This window comes from Belonocnema kinseyi, chromosome 10 (genome assembly GCF_010883055.1).
Source record: "Belonocnema kinseyi isolate 2016_QV_RU_SX_M_011 chromosome 10, B_treatae_v1, whole genome shotgun sequence".
In the NCBI taxonomy this organism is placed as follows: Eukaryota; Metazoa; Arthropoda; class Insecta; order Hymenoptera; family Cynipidae; genus Belonocnema; species Belonocnema kinseyi.
This window is the reverse complement of record NC_046666.1, coordinates 118,123,533-118,138,466: the sequence shown is the minus strand read 5'-3', so window position 1 is coordinate 118,138,466 and position 14,934 is coordinate 118,123,533. Positions and strand designations below refer to the sequence as shown.

Sequence of the window (14,934 nt, the reverse complement as noted above, 5' to 3'; positions counted from 1 at the left end):
ATTTCGAGAATCTCGTCATTTTCCCGCAAAGAACTAAGAGTGGAAAACCACATGTATGAACAACCGGAAGCAGAAACTTGCGCGCGCACACAAGTTGAAGTATGAAAGCGCTTTAAGGGCATGTGATATTTAAAAAATTGTCAATTTTACCAGTTTTAGATTCCAACGGCTTTTTTTTTAGAATAATAAATATTTTGCCTTCAAAATCTGGGAAATGATAGCGAAAATGCTAACGGGCGTCCTCACACACTTTTTTTGTGTTTTTTTTATCAAAAAATTTTTGATATTGCTAACAACGTGCGTGTATATTTCGAGGTTATGTGTGTTACAATTCACCCGTGCGTTACTTCCAAACTACACAATATTTTTGGCCGAAAACTTTGGACTTACAAATAAACATAGTAACTAATCTCTCGGAACTAACCTTGTTTTCAGGCAATCAAAAAATTTTATTTCATAATTAATTTCCAGATTATCGGAAAGGCAGAGATGAAAAATGACGTAACCTTTATTTTAACTTTTATTTATATCCGTATTTATATCACTTTTATTTTATGTGTTACTGCTTCGAAATATGAAAACAACAACACATTTCCTTGCATCAGCAGGAAATAGAACACACAGTACGTATAACAATATACACAACAAAACTTGCAGAACATTTTATATAACAGTTTAACACAAGGAGCGAATTCAATTTGACACTTCAAATAATGTCTAATTTAGATAGTAATTGAAAATATAATGGTTACCCATGCGCATTGGAATGTCCTTACTCTATGTGCCAACTAGCGGTTCCACCCGGCACTAAAAGGTAATGTCTTCAAAACTATACGTTGCGGTGCCACAAGTATGGGCAAGATGAGGTATGAAAGAGCCATAAGGCTTGTGAGTTGCGGCGCCTTGTTTTGTTTCACCATGGTATAGACCTTGTCAATGAGCGAATGTTGATGGCATTGTGAATGTTTTCATAAGTAAAGAACATAAATTATTCTACTGCCGCAATTACAGTTGCTTTAAATTTAAGGGAAGCCCTACCCGTGATTTTGAAACAAAACATTGTTCTGGGCTAGTTATTTGGTGGATTCCCGAAATAATAAAAGTTGGATATTACCTGCCATCAAAAGATAAACAATCGTCATGGCAAAGTACGGATGTTAAATACGGTTTACGTTGATTTAATGTCATTTAATATCTTGTATTTCTCAAAAATACATAAGGCGGGATTCTGGGGCCTCAGCATCATGCACACATTTTATAGCTAGAATAGATGGTGATATTAGTGAAGTGTCCGCACCCATTCATAAATTATTATGGGTGCTACAGATGGAAGTCAATTTTTCTATACGTAGATAGCGTATTCAACTGGTAACATTATTTCTTCAATCACAGACTTCAAAAATGAAAACATATTTTGTCTGTTTCTGATTGTCTGCATGTCTGCCTGGTTATCTGAATGTTGTGGCTACTCAAGGTTTGAAGGATTTGTCCAATCAAGTCATCTTTTGATGCATGTTTTAGTGTCCTAAAATGAAGATCAAGTTTGTTAACCAAATTTTTGCGTCAATAATTAAAAAATGCAGAGGATTTTAAAAATTAGAAACAGCTTTTTTTACAGTTTTTGAAATTTTTGTCAAATGTTCTGGTACATGACAAAAAGTCTTGTAAATTATCCAAAGAGCATTTTTAAATTTGGTAAAAATGAAGAAAGTTATACATTTGTCAACATTACCCGGTATTACTGACACCTTAAACAAATATTTTAGAAAAACAATATTCATTTATGTGTTTACTTTCTGGTAACGAAGATGAATTTATGGGAAAGGTTTGACTTTTTTCGTTTTCATGCAGTACCCAATAATATAATTATTCTTTGTCTCACTATTGTTATATTTATTTTTAAATAATTTTTCCAGATTTAGTTAACGACATCATATTTTCAGGAAATGACACCTGCATTTATTTTAAATTTAAAAGATCTTACGAAATTATTCATAAGAAATATTCTTTAATTTAGTAATGTATATCTCGACTTAGACAACAAAGAGCATTACATAATATAGATATGGATGTTCTTATTAGATTGACAAAGAAGTCCGTTAGTTCTTTTTTTGTAGACGATTGATCATTATTTATTGCAAAGAGAAAGGATCGTTTAAGGCTGTTGAAACGCGATGTACACAAATGGGGAAATATATGAAACATTGGCCGACGATAATTCGGTTTTAAAAATGCGCTTTGAAAATTATCTAAACCCCAGAAGGGATTTGGTGGTAGTGATAGTTGGGATTAATATATAGATTTTCGAAAAAAGTCCTTTGATTACTGAAAAATAAGATCAAAGTGGTGTAGCAAACACGTGAATTGAGCAGGAAGTCGACTAACAGCTGCTAGCGTTGATAGATCAGCCGTACTTGGTCGTACTGCGAAGATTCACTGTCGGCAAAAGTCGCTTCTTAGACTACAAGCCCATGGTAAATCAAATGACCCAGCAAGACTTATGTTTAGACGGATGCTCCTATATTAAAAAGTAACTTTAAGCACTATGCCGTCAGTTTTGAGCGGTACAGGTGAATACAGGCGAAAATTCAATTTTACACGTGTAAGTGGTGAATTACGGCAATTTAGTTATGTACGGCTTTCTTCGTAGTGATAGATCCTTTAAACAAAAATGACAAAAAACCTAGTGCCGTACAAAAGTAGCGGTACCTGAAGTTAAGAAATTTTTTTAATTCTCCCACAATTTTTTAAGCAATACGGGTAATTTATTACTGTACTGCATTTGTGTAATTCGGTTTGTATACTTATGCAATTTCCTTATTTAACAACACCGTACGTATTTGGAAGTACAGGGGTGAGACAAAAGGGTTGTAACCATTTCCTTGGACCCGTATGGTATAAGATCATTGCAAAATGTACGGCATCTTTTTCAAAATAATATGTAACACTTAAAAGTATGTTTGATCATTGTGCCGTCTAAAAATTTTTGTTAATGTAAGTATAAATAAATAATTAACTGAATTGCAAGGGTCTGTTTAATTATTGTGATACATGTTAGATATGCGCGATCGTGGCAGTGCCGTAGTCACCTGCGTTACGGCCTCCCCGTAACACAGTTAAAGGTAAATTGAATTTAAAAATAGAAAAGTATTTAAATAAACAAAATATTGTTCACATTAGTATTTCTCAGTAATTACATTATTTTTAAGGAGAATTGTTTGGCAAAGCAAAGTATATAGAATTGAACTTTTATTGTTTTCACATTAAAAATACTTTTCTGTAAATGTTAACTTTCATAGATGTAAGACATTTACTTTTTATTGATGATTGTTTAAAGTATAGACAAACTATCTCAATGCTGTACAAAACAATTTCACCTTAGAGTCGCTTTTTCTGGAGGGAAAGTTATTTATCCCAGAATCCCATATGTTCCTTAAAAATGTACGGCATGACGAAAAATGTCACCTATTTATAAAATGCTTTCAAAATCACTGAATTTTGTGTTGCTTGAAATGACCAACCTCTGTGCTAATTAGGGATAAGAGTTAAAACCCTTGGTTTCTCAACCTCTGAACTTGCAAATACGTATGGCGTTGCTGAATAAAGAAACTGCATAAGTATAGAAAGCGAATTACACAAATGTCGCACAGAAATATATTACACGTTTTACTTAAAAAATTGTGGGAGAATTAAAACATTTTCTTAACTTCCGGTTCCACTATTTTTGTACGGCACTAGGTTTTTTGTCATTTTTGTTTAAAGGATCTATCACTGGCTCCGCCTGGGTTTTTACCAATTAAAAAAAAAACGGTTGCATTTTTTAAAGGAATTTGTATTACCATCAGAGAGATGGTAACCACCGATCAGTAGACATTTTCACCCACCGTGAAAATAAAAATATTATTATGAATGCTTTTTCCCGAAATCTTATTCTTGAAACAATTACCTTAAGGGTGTGTGACCTATAAGATGCACAAAAAAGATGTCAACTATCAATTCGATCGGCATTAACCGGTCACAGTGTACACGAAAATCCGAACCCTGGAGGCCACTAGACGAGGCTTTAACAGCTGGCTCGTCCTACGTTGTGATTCCCCTGTTGTGTGCCGAATAAGGTTAGGTTAAACATTTTTTAATCTTTTATTATTAAACTTTGTACTTTAACGTACTTTTCTTTCGGCTCATGCATTTCTTAAAGTTTGTGACCGATATTTAATGTATAATAAAATTTCGAACGTTCAAAACATGTCGAGGTTCAGAAAAAAGATTAAATAATTTCAAGTGAAGTTCCTACCCAATTGAAGTACATACACGTACTTTATTGTATTCTAATACATTTTCCAAAGTTTCAGCTCAATATTTTATTTTAAAAAAAAAGTTCTTAGGTTAAAAAAAATATTCAGTGAACTGATAAAGTGAGGTCGGTATTATAGACATTTGGCTGTGTAACATGCCCTTAAGGCCATGTGATACTTCATCGTGTGGTAAATCAAGTTCAGTTCCCCGGGTTTTTGTCTTCAAAAATTAAAATTTTCACAAACTGAATTCCGAGAATCTGTAAAATAGTATAACGGACATCCCCGAACTTTTTTTTTTAGGCATAATAACAAACAATTTTATTCTGTCACATAAAAATTGTATGTATGTGCACTATTTTGATGTTAGGATCGGTTTTCCACTCTATGCAATTCCAATAACGTAGGTCTCTGTCGCACGGATGTTGCCGGTACCCAGATAACAATTTGCGCGCACGGTGCCACGCACGAGTGCGAATAAAATGTCACGCAGGTCTTCAAACAGGTGTGTTTGCATATGCGTGACATGTGTTGCACCTCATGCGAGTCGCACGCGTGCCGATGAAGTGCGAGGTGCTTGCGTGCTGATGAAGTGCCGAATACAGGTGCCGTTCACTCAATGTAGTATGCCTTTTACTGGAAATATCATGTCGCATTGGATTTGAATAAATTATTTAAAAATAATTCTAACAATAGTTTGGCAAACAATAATTATATTACTGGGTGTAGTCTGAAAACGTAAAAAAATTACTCTCTCAGATGAATTCATCTTCGTTAATAAACAAGAAGCATATACAATAATATTTTCCTTCTTCTAAAAAGTTTTTCTTAAGGGCACGCTCTTCGGTGACCACGTGGCCAAACTAGTCCTCGGTTATGAGCATTTTTTTGGTGTTCACTGCATCCACACGGATTGAGATATCGTGTTTAAAATTTGACAGATTAAATAAAAAGCACTAAAGAACGTTTGTATACATCAACATGTTTATAATTTTAAAGAAAGTTTATTTATAAATTGATGAAATTGGATATTACCATTCGAGTTATACCACTTTGCCGATAATGTTTGGTTTGATGCATGTCAGATTATTTGATTCGCGTATATTCAGCACTGACACAAATTTTGCACTAAATCATCCAAAGCTTTAAAAAAATTAATGTAAGCAATAAAATTTTCACATTCTTTGCAAATCAAAAATTTAGTATCTGCACACACGTGATCTATAATTATTTTTGGAGCCATTTTAGCGACTTCTAACAAAGGAAAAAATAAACTTTGAACGTCGATAAAGTCGAGATCACGTGACTAAATTCGTTCATGAAATTTTTGTGTAGAGAATGAAATGATTTTCATTTTTTGTGGTCCTTACTAAGTTCGCACGGATTGAGATATCGTGTTCAGGATTTAGGAAATTATACAGAAAGCACTAAGGAACGTTTGTATATGTCAAAATGTATATGATTACGAAGAAAGTTTTCTAGTAAAATACTACAGGAATAGGAAATAAACTTTTAACGTCGATAAAGTAGATTCATTGATTTAAAAAAATCGAGGAACATCTTAGATATTCGAAAATCCGTCCAAGTCCCAGTTTGAAAAATGTGCATCAGAAAATAATTCAAATTCTCTAATGTTCATATATTCTTGTGGATTTTTTGTACTGGTGTGAAAAAATTCTAAGTTTAAAACAAACTCAATAAAAATAAAATTTCGCCCGGGGGCGAAAGGCAAGGCCAGTCCGACGTTGAGTCCCGCTGGTTGGTTCACTGTCAACAATAGTTATCAGCTGATCGATTCAACGTCAAGAATTATGGCAGTTGTTTGGAGAACTCCGACGAGTAAATTTGAGCACATTGCTAGTGTTGCTATGTTTCCAATTTGAAATTTAGCTTCTATTTTTAAGACCAAAAATGAAAATCAATTTACACAAAAATTTCAGGAGTTAGTCACTTGATCTCGACTTTATCGACGTTCAAAGTTTCTGTTTTTCTCCGCTAGAAATCGCTAAAAATGTCTAAAAAATAATTTTAATTCACGTGTGTGCAGATACTTATTTGTTGCTTTGCAACGATTGTGCAAATTTTATTGCTTATATTAATTTTTTTCAAGGTTTAGAAGATTTATTATAAAATTGGTGCCAGTGCTCAATATGAGCGAATCAAAAAATCTAAAATGCATTAAACCAAAAATGATCTGCAAAGTGCTATAACTCGAATGGTAATATCCTATTTCATCAATTTATAAATAAACTTTCTTTAAAATTACCAATATATGGATGTATACAAACGTTCTTTAGTGTTTTTTATTTTATCTGTCAAAGTTTAAACACGATATCTCAATTCGTGTGGACACAGTGAACAACAAAAAAAATTTTCATAACCCAGGACTAGTTTAGTCACGTGTTCACCGAAGAGCATCCCCTTAAGGTATCGGTAATACCTCTGTTTACCTATTTACTTACCAATTTCAACACCACTCGTGGTACGCAAGTAATACATGCACAAATAGACACGAAGAATATATGTAACATAGATATAATAGAGTGCGATTGCAATTTTCTACTGCAAAAGCATGACGTGTACACCACAACTTGACGCTCACACAACCTGCCTGACGCACAGTGTGGCGAATTAGAAAATTGGAGTTCAAAATGATCCAGAGCCTACAATTTTTATCCGATCCTATCTTTTTTTTTTAAATTAAAGCTAATTAAATTCTGAAGAGGTCTGTCGAGGGGCTTTTTTGCTAAAAAGGCTCTGTTTGTTTGTTATTCAAGTTACAAAATGCCAAGAAACCATAATTTTTTATATTTAAGTTACCTGTTCTGTAGAATTCATTGATTTTACTTCAAAAAGCTGAAAACTGATAGATTTACAGTCGATTAACAAATCCTAATAACTTAGATGAAGTTCGTGCAATCTGTTCCATCGTTTTAAACAAAATGAACAAAATCGATTATTGCTTTACATTGAACCCTGGAAGTTCTTTTCATCACGATTTCCCCGCGAAATCTAGTGAAATTAATGTTTCGTTGAAATCAAATACTAAAGTCTAATTTTTTTGATTGGTATAAACAAATTTCATAAACAAATTTAATAAATAAGCGCCTCTGTATATATAAAATACAATAAGTGATCTTATATGTACCGAAAATTGTATTAATTTTTGGTAATAGTTCTGTTGCATGTTAAACTTATGTCAATTATATTTATTTTAATCTAGTGATTCGTTTAATTTTCGTTTAGTTTATCCTTTTCAGTAAATTTCAACCAACAAAATGCATTGATTCCAATACTGATTTCAATACTCCCTCTTCTAAGATTTATTTGAGATTATTTGATATAGTTTAAATGTTTATTTTTTTGCGTGTTTCATCCCACAACAAGGTCCTCATGTTTAAATAAGGCGCGAGGTCGTTACTAGAAAGTACAATTTTATTTTATTTAAATTTGACTTTTTTATTAATGAGCCTAAACTTTATTCGCACAACGAGATCTTAACATTTAAGTTAAGTGCAAAGTCGTTACGAGAAAGCACAATTTTATTTCCTTTAAATTTGTTTTTTTATTTATGAGCCAAAATGTTTGAGATTTAAACAAGAAAATTATCCGACAGTGAAATTAGACGGGTATTGTGATAAATAACGCTACGTTTTACCTTTAAGTAATGTTGGTTGTATCCATTTTCAACGTGAAAATGGATAACGCAAAATTAGTATATTGTTAACCAGTGCAGAACGTGACACAGTTAGTAGTTATTACTAATTAGTAGAAAAAATACATAACGTACTCATACGGATACATAAGGAGGGATTACGTTCGTACAAGGAAGTGACTCGGACCGTGCATTGTGAAGTACTGACTGTCCGCCCACCCCTTCAGGTACTCAGTCCCCCAAAAAAGTGAGTGGACAGAATTACCAGGTCCGTGCACGCTCCTAGATCACCCGCGATCGCGACAATTAAAAATAATGGAAGCGAACTATCTCTAACATTTCCGCCCACCTTCTTGATAAATTCAAGAATTGCTTAGTTGGTAGGCATTGAATGGCAATAACAGGCCTCAAATGGTACGCTTACCCTGATATAGACATCAAGCATGCGTCCATCTTGTAATAAGGTTCAGATGAGTCAGCTTTCGTGGATTCTGAAACAGAAATAAGTAATGAAACAAGTTTAACGACAGGCCTTTTCAAAAGATTAGTTGCCGTCCTTAGAGACACGGATCGAATTTGATCATCTGACCCCGGACGTACTTGAACTATCCGAGTCAGAGGCCACTTATTTGGAGATATCTTCTCCTGTATAATAATAATCAGTTCACCGATCTTGACCGGAGTGGTTGGCTTCTGCCATTTAGGATGAGATTGTAGCTCGTGAAGATATTCCCTCGACCATCTCTTCCAGAAGGTTTGGAAGATTTGTGTCACGAGCTGCCAACGCTCTCTAGGTGACAGCTTTGCATCCAAAATTGAAGGTGCTGGTAAAGTGTAAATCGGCGAGCCGGTGAGAAAGTGTCCAGGAGTCAGCGCAACTAAATCGATGGGATCGTCCGTCAAAGATTGAATTGGCCTGGAATTAAGACAGGCCTCTATTTGTGCGAGAAAAAGTGGACATTTCTTTTAAGGTTCGAGTAGTATCTCCAATAACGCGACGGAGATGGTGTTTAACAGATCGTGCAGTTGCTTCCCACAATCCGCCAAAGTGCGGAGCAGCGGGAGGGTTATATATGTACGGCTTGCGTAGCACAGCACACAAAGATAGCAATATATCCCTTGTATGCTTTGTGACCTCGCCCCTTGGTCGTGTGTATCGAAATAGGACCTACGTAATCAAGTTCAGCCGCTGCAAGTGGCCGAACTGGTGGGGTGACTCTGAAAGATGGTAGAGGACTCATAACCTGATTACAAGGATTTGCTCGATGTCTCGCGCAGATGACACATCGAGACAACACGCGCTTCACAGCCGTACGTCCAGAGAGTATCTAATATCTCCTCCTTAAGTAAGACAATGTTAGTTGAGGACCGCTGTGTAATATGAACTTATGTCCATTCCTGGTAATGAAGGTCGTCAACGGTGAGTCCTCTGGCAAGATGTAAGGACGGGCTTCTGAGGAACCAGGTTGAGATCTATTGTCAGAGCAGATCGGATGCAGCATTGTATAGTGCATTCCATTGTAGGTCTGGCACCGCCTCCCAGAGAGACAACTGCGCGCCATGTGCTTCCCTAGACAGTTATAACACAGAGTGTTCTTTCTTACAAGTTCTTTCCTCTGCTTGACATCTTTGCTTCGGAAATATGGACAAAAAATTATAGAATGATTACCAGTACATAAGGAGCACGACAATCCTCTGATTGCAGCATTGTATGAGTCGTCTCACCACCCCTCTTACCCTTTTGGAAGCGACGACTCTCTTTAGTAGAAGGTGAACCAATCAAAATTGCAGCTACGTTCTCCACGGCTTCCAGCGTGCTGACCTTGCCTGTCAGAAATTGGTTGAGTTAATCAAAAGTAGACTGGTAATCCGAAGATCCTAGTTGATCCTCCCATGCCTTGCGAGTTGTTGCATCCAAACGCTGAGCTGTCATAAAGACAATTAGATCGTCCCATTGATCCGTAGGTTGATTCAAGGAAGTTAAAGAGCCGATGACCTCACAAGTATCATTCTATAAGGAACGGAACTCAGTTAAGCTTTCCCTACTCATCGACTTTAATGAAAACAGCGTAATCAAATAGCTGTTAACTAACACTCGAGCGTTGTCATATCTCTTGGTTAGGGTCTGCCACGCCCTTTCGAAATGAACCTCAGTGGTCGGGATGCTGGCTATCAATTGAGCGGGTTCCCCACTCACACTCAGTTTCAGGTAGTGAATCTTTTGTACGTTTGAGAGTTCCGTATCCTTTCTCACCATGGAATCAAGTAGATCACGGAAAGCTGGCCACTCCATATAAACTCCCGAGAACTTGGGTAGTTCCAGCCGTGGAAACGTCTTTTGTTTCTGATTAACTGTAGGTACTACGGTCTCCCATTGTTCAGCAGCAGCTGCGAAACTGTCCAAAAAGTCTATCATATAGGACTTTGCCCCTAGGTATTTTTCCTCGCAAACTGTAAAATTGTCCTCATGAAAATATGGCTTATCCTTATGGAGTTTACGAACTACCAAAAGCTGATCGTTATTCTTCGTAAACTTATCCCAATTTTTCTCGAGTGTGGTTAAACGTGCAAGAACTTGATTTTTATGAATGTTGTCCTTACCGAGTTTTCTAACATTTTTTGGCGCATTACAAATCATTTTTAAAAAAACCCCTGTACCTCAATGGTACTCTACTGTTGCCATTGTTAAAGAAAAAATTGCGACTTGTCTAAGTAAAAAAAATGTCCACTCTATGGCTCTCCATAATATCCCAAAATGACATTTCGCAAGTATGTAGTAGAAAAGAAAGAACAGATGCAGCAGTGGAACAAACAATGAGTGAGAGACGTTCAAAAGAAAAAGGATGGATAATGTTCATAGTATGGTCAATATTGTGAGTCCTTTGAAACCACTTAATGATCCTGTTTGTGTTAGTCAGGGCCAATAGTCGCCCCCGCTCTCTCCCCTGCACCCATCACTCCAACACACGCCTTGCTCTTACATCTGTCCCTCCTTCTGACGTCACACCATTATCCAGTCTGCATCTGGTGTTTTGGTAAATGCAGCGATTCAAATTGAAATATCCGGTTTCTGCATTGAAAGCGACGCCCTGATTCGTAGTCTTTTTCACTTTACTGCAACTTTTTCACTTTTGCACGCACTTTTGTTTTGTTTCTTTTCACTATCACGACCCGGCTCGAACGATCATTAATGTTTGAGATTCAAACGTATTTCAAACGATTCAAAGATAATTAAAAATAATAGAAGCGAACGATCTCCAACACGGTCTCCTTACTTTTTAATAATTATGCTCAACTTTACTCGCACAACGAGGTCTTAACATTTAAGTTAAATGCAAAGTCGTTATTTAAAATCCCTACACTAAAATGCAAAAATGCACAACGAGATCTCCACATAAACGTGGAGTGGAAAGTCGTTACAATCATGCATACAATAATTTAAAAAAACCTAAATTCCCAAAAACTTACGTCTAACTATCCAAATTTTGATGAATTTAGATAGTTTAGTGAACGGAAGTTTGTGATTTGAGTAGAGGAATCCGCTGTGAGTCGCGTCCTTTTTGAATAACGCTTATTAAATTAAAATTCTGTCTTCAATGTCAGGTAGATGAATGAACCAGGAGACTCCCTCCTCGTAAACTCTCGAGTAATGGATTGCGACAAAAAACATCGAGTGCGCGCGCAATCGATCGTATGATCGAAGGATTTCGTGAATCATCCCTTAGCTCGACCTGGCTGTCCACTTTTGAGTCAGGAGCGTATCAATATAAATATTTGCTCGTAGTTTTATTATTAAATTCTAATTATGAAAATAGAACGGACCGTCTCAACGCCCCATAAACGGATAGAGATTTTATCTTTTAAAAGGTCTATGCGTTTCAAAAAAATATATATTTAGCGAAATGTTCAATCAATTAACTCTACCTGGAACGTAAATGATGTAGTGGTCTCAATGGAGAACAAAAAATTTTCAACTGTGGGAGAATAGCATGTCGATACTTAAATCTTATATATACATATACCGATTAATGCCCCCCTAAACAAAAAATTCTTTGGAGAAAAAATATCAATCTGTAATTCTTCAATTTCATGAAATTGATAACCATCAACGCCCCCCTAAACGAATGGATACAAATGGAATTGAATTCATTCGTTTATAATCTTACTTCTTACTTATTATATTACGAAATTAAAATCGTTCCTTCTAACGTCAATAGCTCTAATATATTTGTTAAAATCGCTAAGAAACATCATAGGTTTTTCTTTTCCTGACCCTGCAAATTTCAGTACCGGATAATTTTTAAGCGATGAGATTTTAATGCTTGTGCCACCCATATACCTATCAATTCTCGTTTCTAATCAATCTTGATGATCTTCAATATTTTGAAAACGTTTCCGATGGTTAATGTTTGTAACTGTAAGGTGTGCCTGTTTCGCAATAACTTCTTCTGTTTTCTTTTGAAGTGTACATACATTGTGTTCGACATTAATTATTGGCTCTTATAAAATCCTATCTTGTTGATCAGAATTCTCTTTTTGCATTTCTACCCGATCATCTATTCTTTTTACTAAGGAAGTTGCAAAAGATCCGATTCTTCTTTCTGTATCTGCCTCAAATTCACGATGCTTAATTTTTTGCCTTTTCACCATTCGTAATAAAGTATTTTGTGAAAATACTGATTTGCTTCCGTCTTTTTGTAATTTTTCCAGAATGGCAATTAATTGATCTATTTCTACAATTTCAGAATAAAAATCGCTTACATCAGAATTTTTTTGCGCGATCGAATTATTTATCGTGCCTAAATTATCTTATACCTTGGAATCATTTTGTGAGTTTTTATTTTCGGAATGATTTTCTAATTGAAAAGATTCAGTCTCGGCATTCTCATGCAGAATCGTCCGAAAATGGTTAAAAAAACAAGCTCTTTATTCATTTCCTCTATCATAGACTGAAAAAATTTAATTTTTCTACTACCTTTTTTTTATCTTATTCCACGGTCGTTTTTATCGTTCCCCATTTTGACGATCTTAAATGGTAATCAGTATCCAACAATACAAAAATGAATTAATTTTAAAACGTATTTATTTCTTCAGTTACTTCTATTTTGTTTTAATTTTACACCCGTTGCATTTAAATTAAGAAATGAGCCAGTTATCAATTTTATTTCGATGGTAATAATTTAATCATTCTTCGCATTCTTCATACTGTTTGCAATTTTATCTCGCTGCAAATTTAAATGAGTTCACACGAAGACAATGGGTCACCTGGGCGTAATCTAGACTCAAGCGATTTATGGCTCTCTATTATAATCTCGAAATCAAATGCGCCGGACCGACAGTGACATTATGCAATCTCTCTACCTTAATTTCCTCGAGTGTGCCACCAGGCAGGTACCAGTTGTAACATCATTACTCTTCTCTAACCGGAGATTGACTTTGTGTTAATTTATATTCTCAATTTGATTACTGCACTTGTATTAATTTTTGGTAATAGTTTTGATAAAATTTCGAGGCCGGTCAGCGCATGTGTGATGACCTGACTCTTTATTATTGAATCCTTGATTTTGAAGATTTTCATATCCTAGACTCTGGTCTGGCTATTATTTCAGATTCAGAGGGTGGTTAATTAGATCTCTCGCGTTATTAATAATTTTAAGGGCGTATTATGATCTTATTAATTTCCCAGATATGTAGTAGCCATATTGCAGATCTTTTCCGATTCCAAATCGTATGTCATCATTTCAGAATTTTTAAATGAATTTTAATCAGCATGATGTCACGTCATCGCTCATATTATCTCGTGCTAAACTCCACCACTCTCTGGCCATGTCTTCTAAACAAGATTGAATTACAAAATGAAAATCGAATGTCCTAACACCTAAAGCTCCAATATATTGGTCAAGGTCGTTCAAAAACATCATAGGATGTTCACGGCTTGTACCATAAAACTTTGGAACAGGATATTTTTTTAGCCAAGGAACTCTGACATTTCTTGACCCTATATTTTGATTTATTCGCATTTCTAATTTAAATTGTTGATCTTCTAGATCTTGCAATCGTTTTCCATTTTGAATATTAGTAACAACCAAATCTGCTTGGCCTACGTGTATTTCTTCAGTAACTTTTTTTAACACATTGACTTTCTTTTCGACATCTACAACGTTTTCTTCTGAATATTTTCTCTCTGCATTACATAATTCCCTTTCAAACTTTACTTGCCTATCTATTCTGTCGGTATATGTTACCACAAACGAATCTACCCTATAATCTAACTCTTTATGGGTCTTCTAACTTTTTGTATAGTTTTTTTGCATGGAAGTGAGGATTTCATTATTGTTATCACTGTTTTTGTAAACGGCATTTCGCAGTCTTTTTATTCTATCTAGTATATTGTCTAGATCTTCATCATTGGAATCTTGCTCTCTATTTTGCGCGCTAATTTCCATATTTGTTTTATTTACTTTATTGGCGTTCGAGCCATTTTAATATAATGAAGGATCAGTCGTATTATCACTTGGTTTGGCGTTCGATCAACCAGTATATTCGCTTCGATCTAGGTTCGTACCATGCTCACTATTAATTTGTGAATAATCGAAATTAGATTCATCGTGTTCAATAAAATAATTGAAAGAAAATTATTTTAATTTGGACTGATAAATGAATGAAATTATTCAATTTGTGGCTAATACCAGTGGTAGCGTATTTATTTCAAGATCATATTGAGATGATGCGTTTCGGTACAGATCTGTACCTTTAGCAAATCGTAGTTTTATTTCTTAAGAAAAGTTTGTTGGAGCTGGAAAAACACGATATTTTACCAATATCATTATACAATATAGTTTTGTAAATGCCATTCCATGATGTAGTGAAAAAATTTAACTTTTAAAGAGACAATATATTTACCTGGTTTTGGAAACAGAAGATAGTTGAAAGTATTTGATAAATAACTGCGTTAATTATAAATGCATATTAAAATAATATAAT

At 35.0% G+C, this 14,934-nt stretch overlaps 1 protein-coding gene across 3 annotated transcripts in view; it reads left to right on the top strand.

Annotated features, from left to right (window-relative positions):
- The first annotated feature begins 923 nt into the window (after positions 1-923).
- Positions 924-14,934, top strand: part of LOC117181547 — a 294,598-nt gene continuing 280,587 nt past the window's right edge. Inside the window, exon 1 of one of the 3 annotated variants that reach the window (XM_033374363.1) lies at positions 924-1,148. In XM_033374363.1, coding sequence (XP_033230254.1) covers positions 1,141-1,148 — 8 coding nt within the window. In that variant the 5' untranslated portion in view covers positions 924-1,140. The other 2 variants (XM_033374361.1, XM_033374360.1) reach the window with 2 other exon arrangements.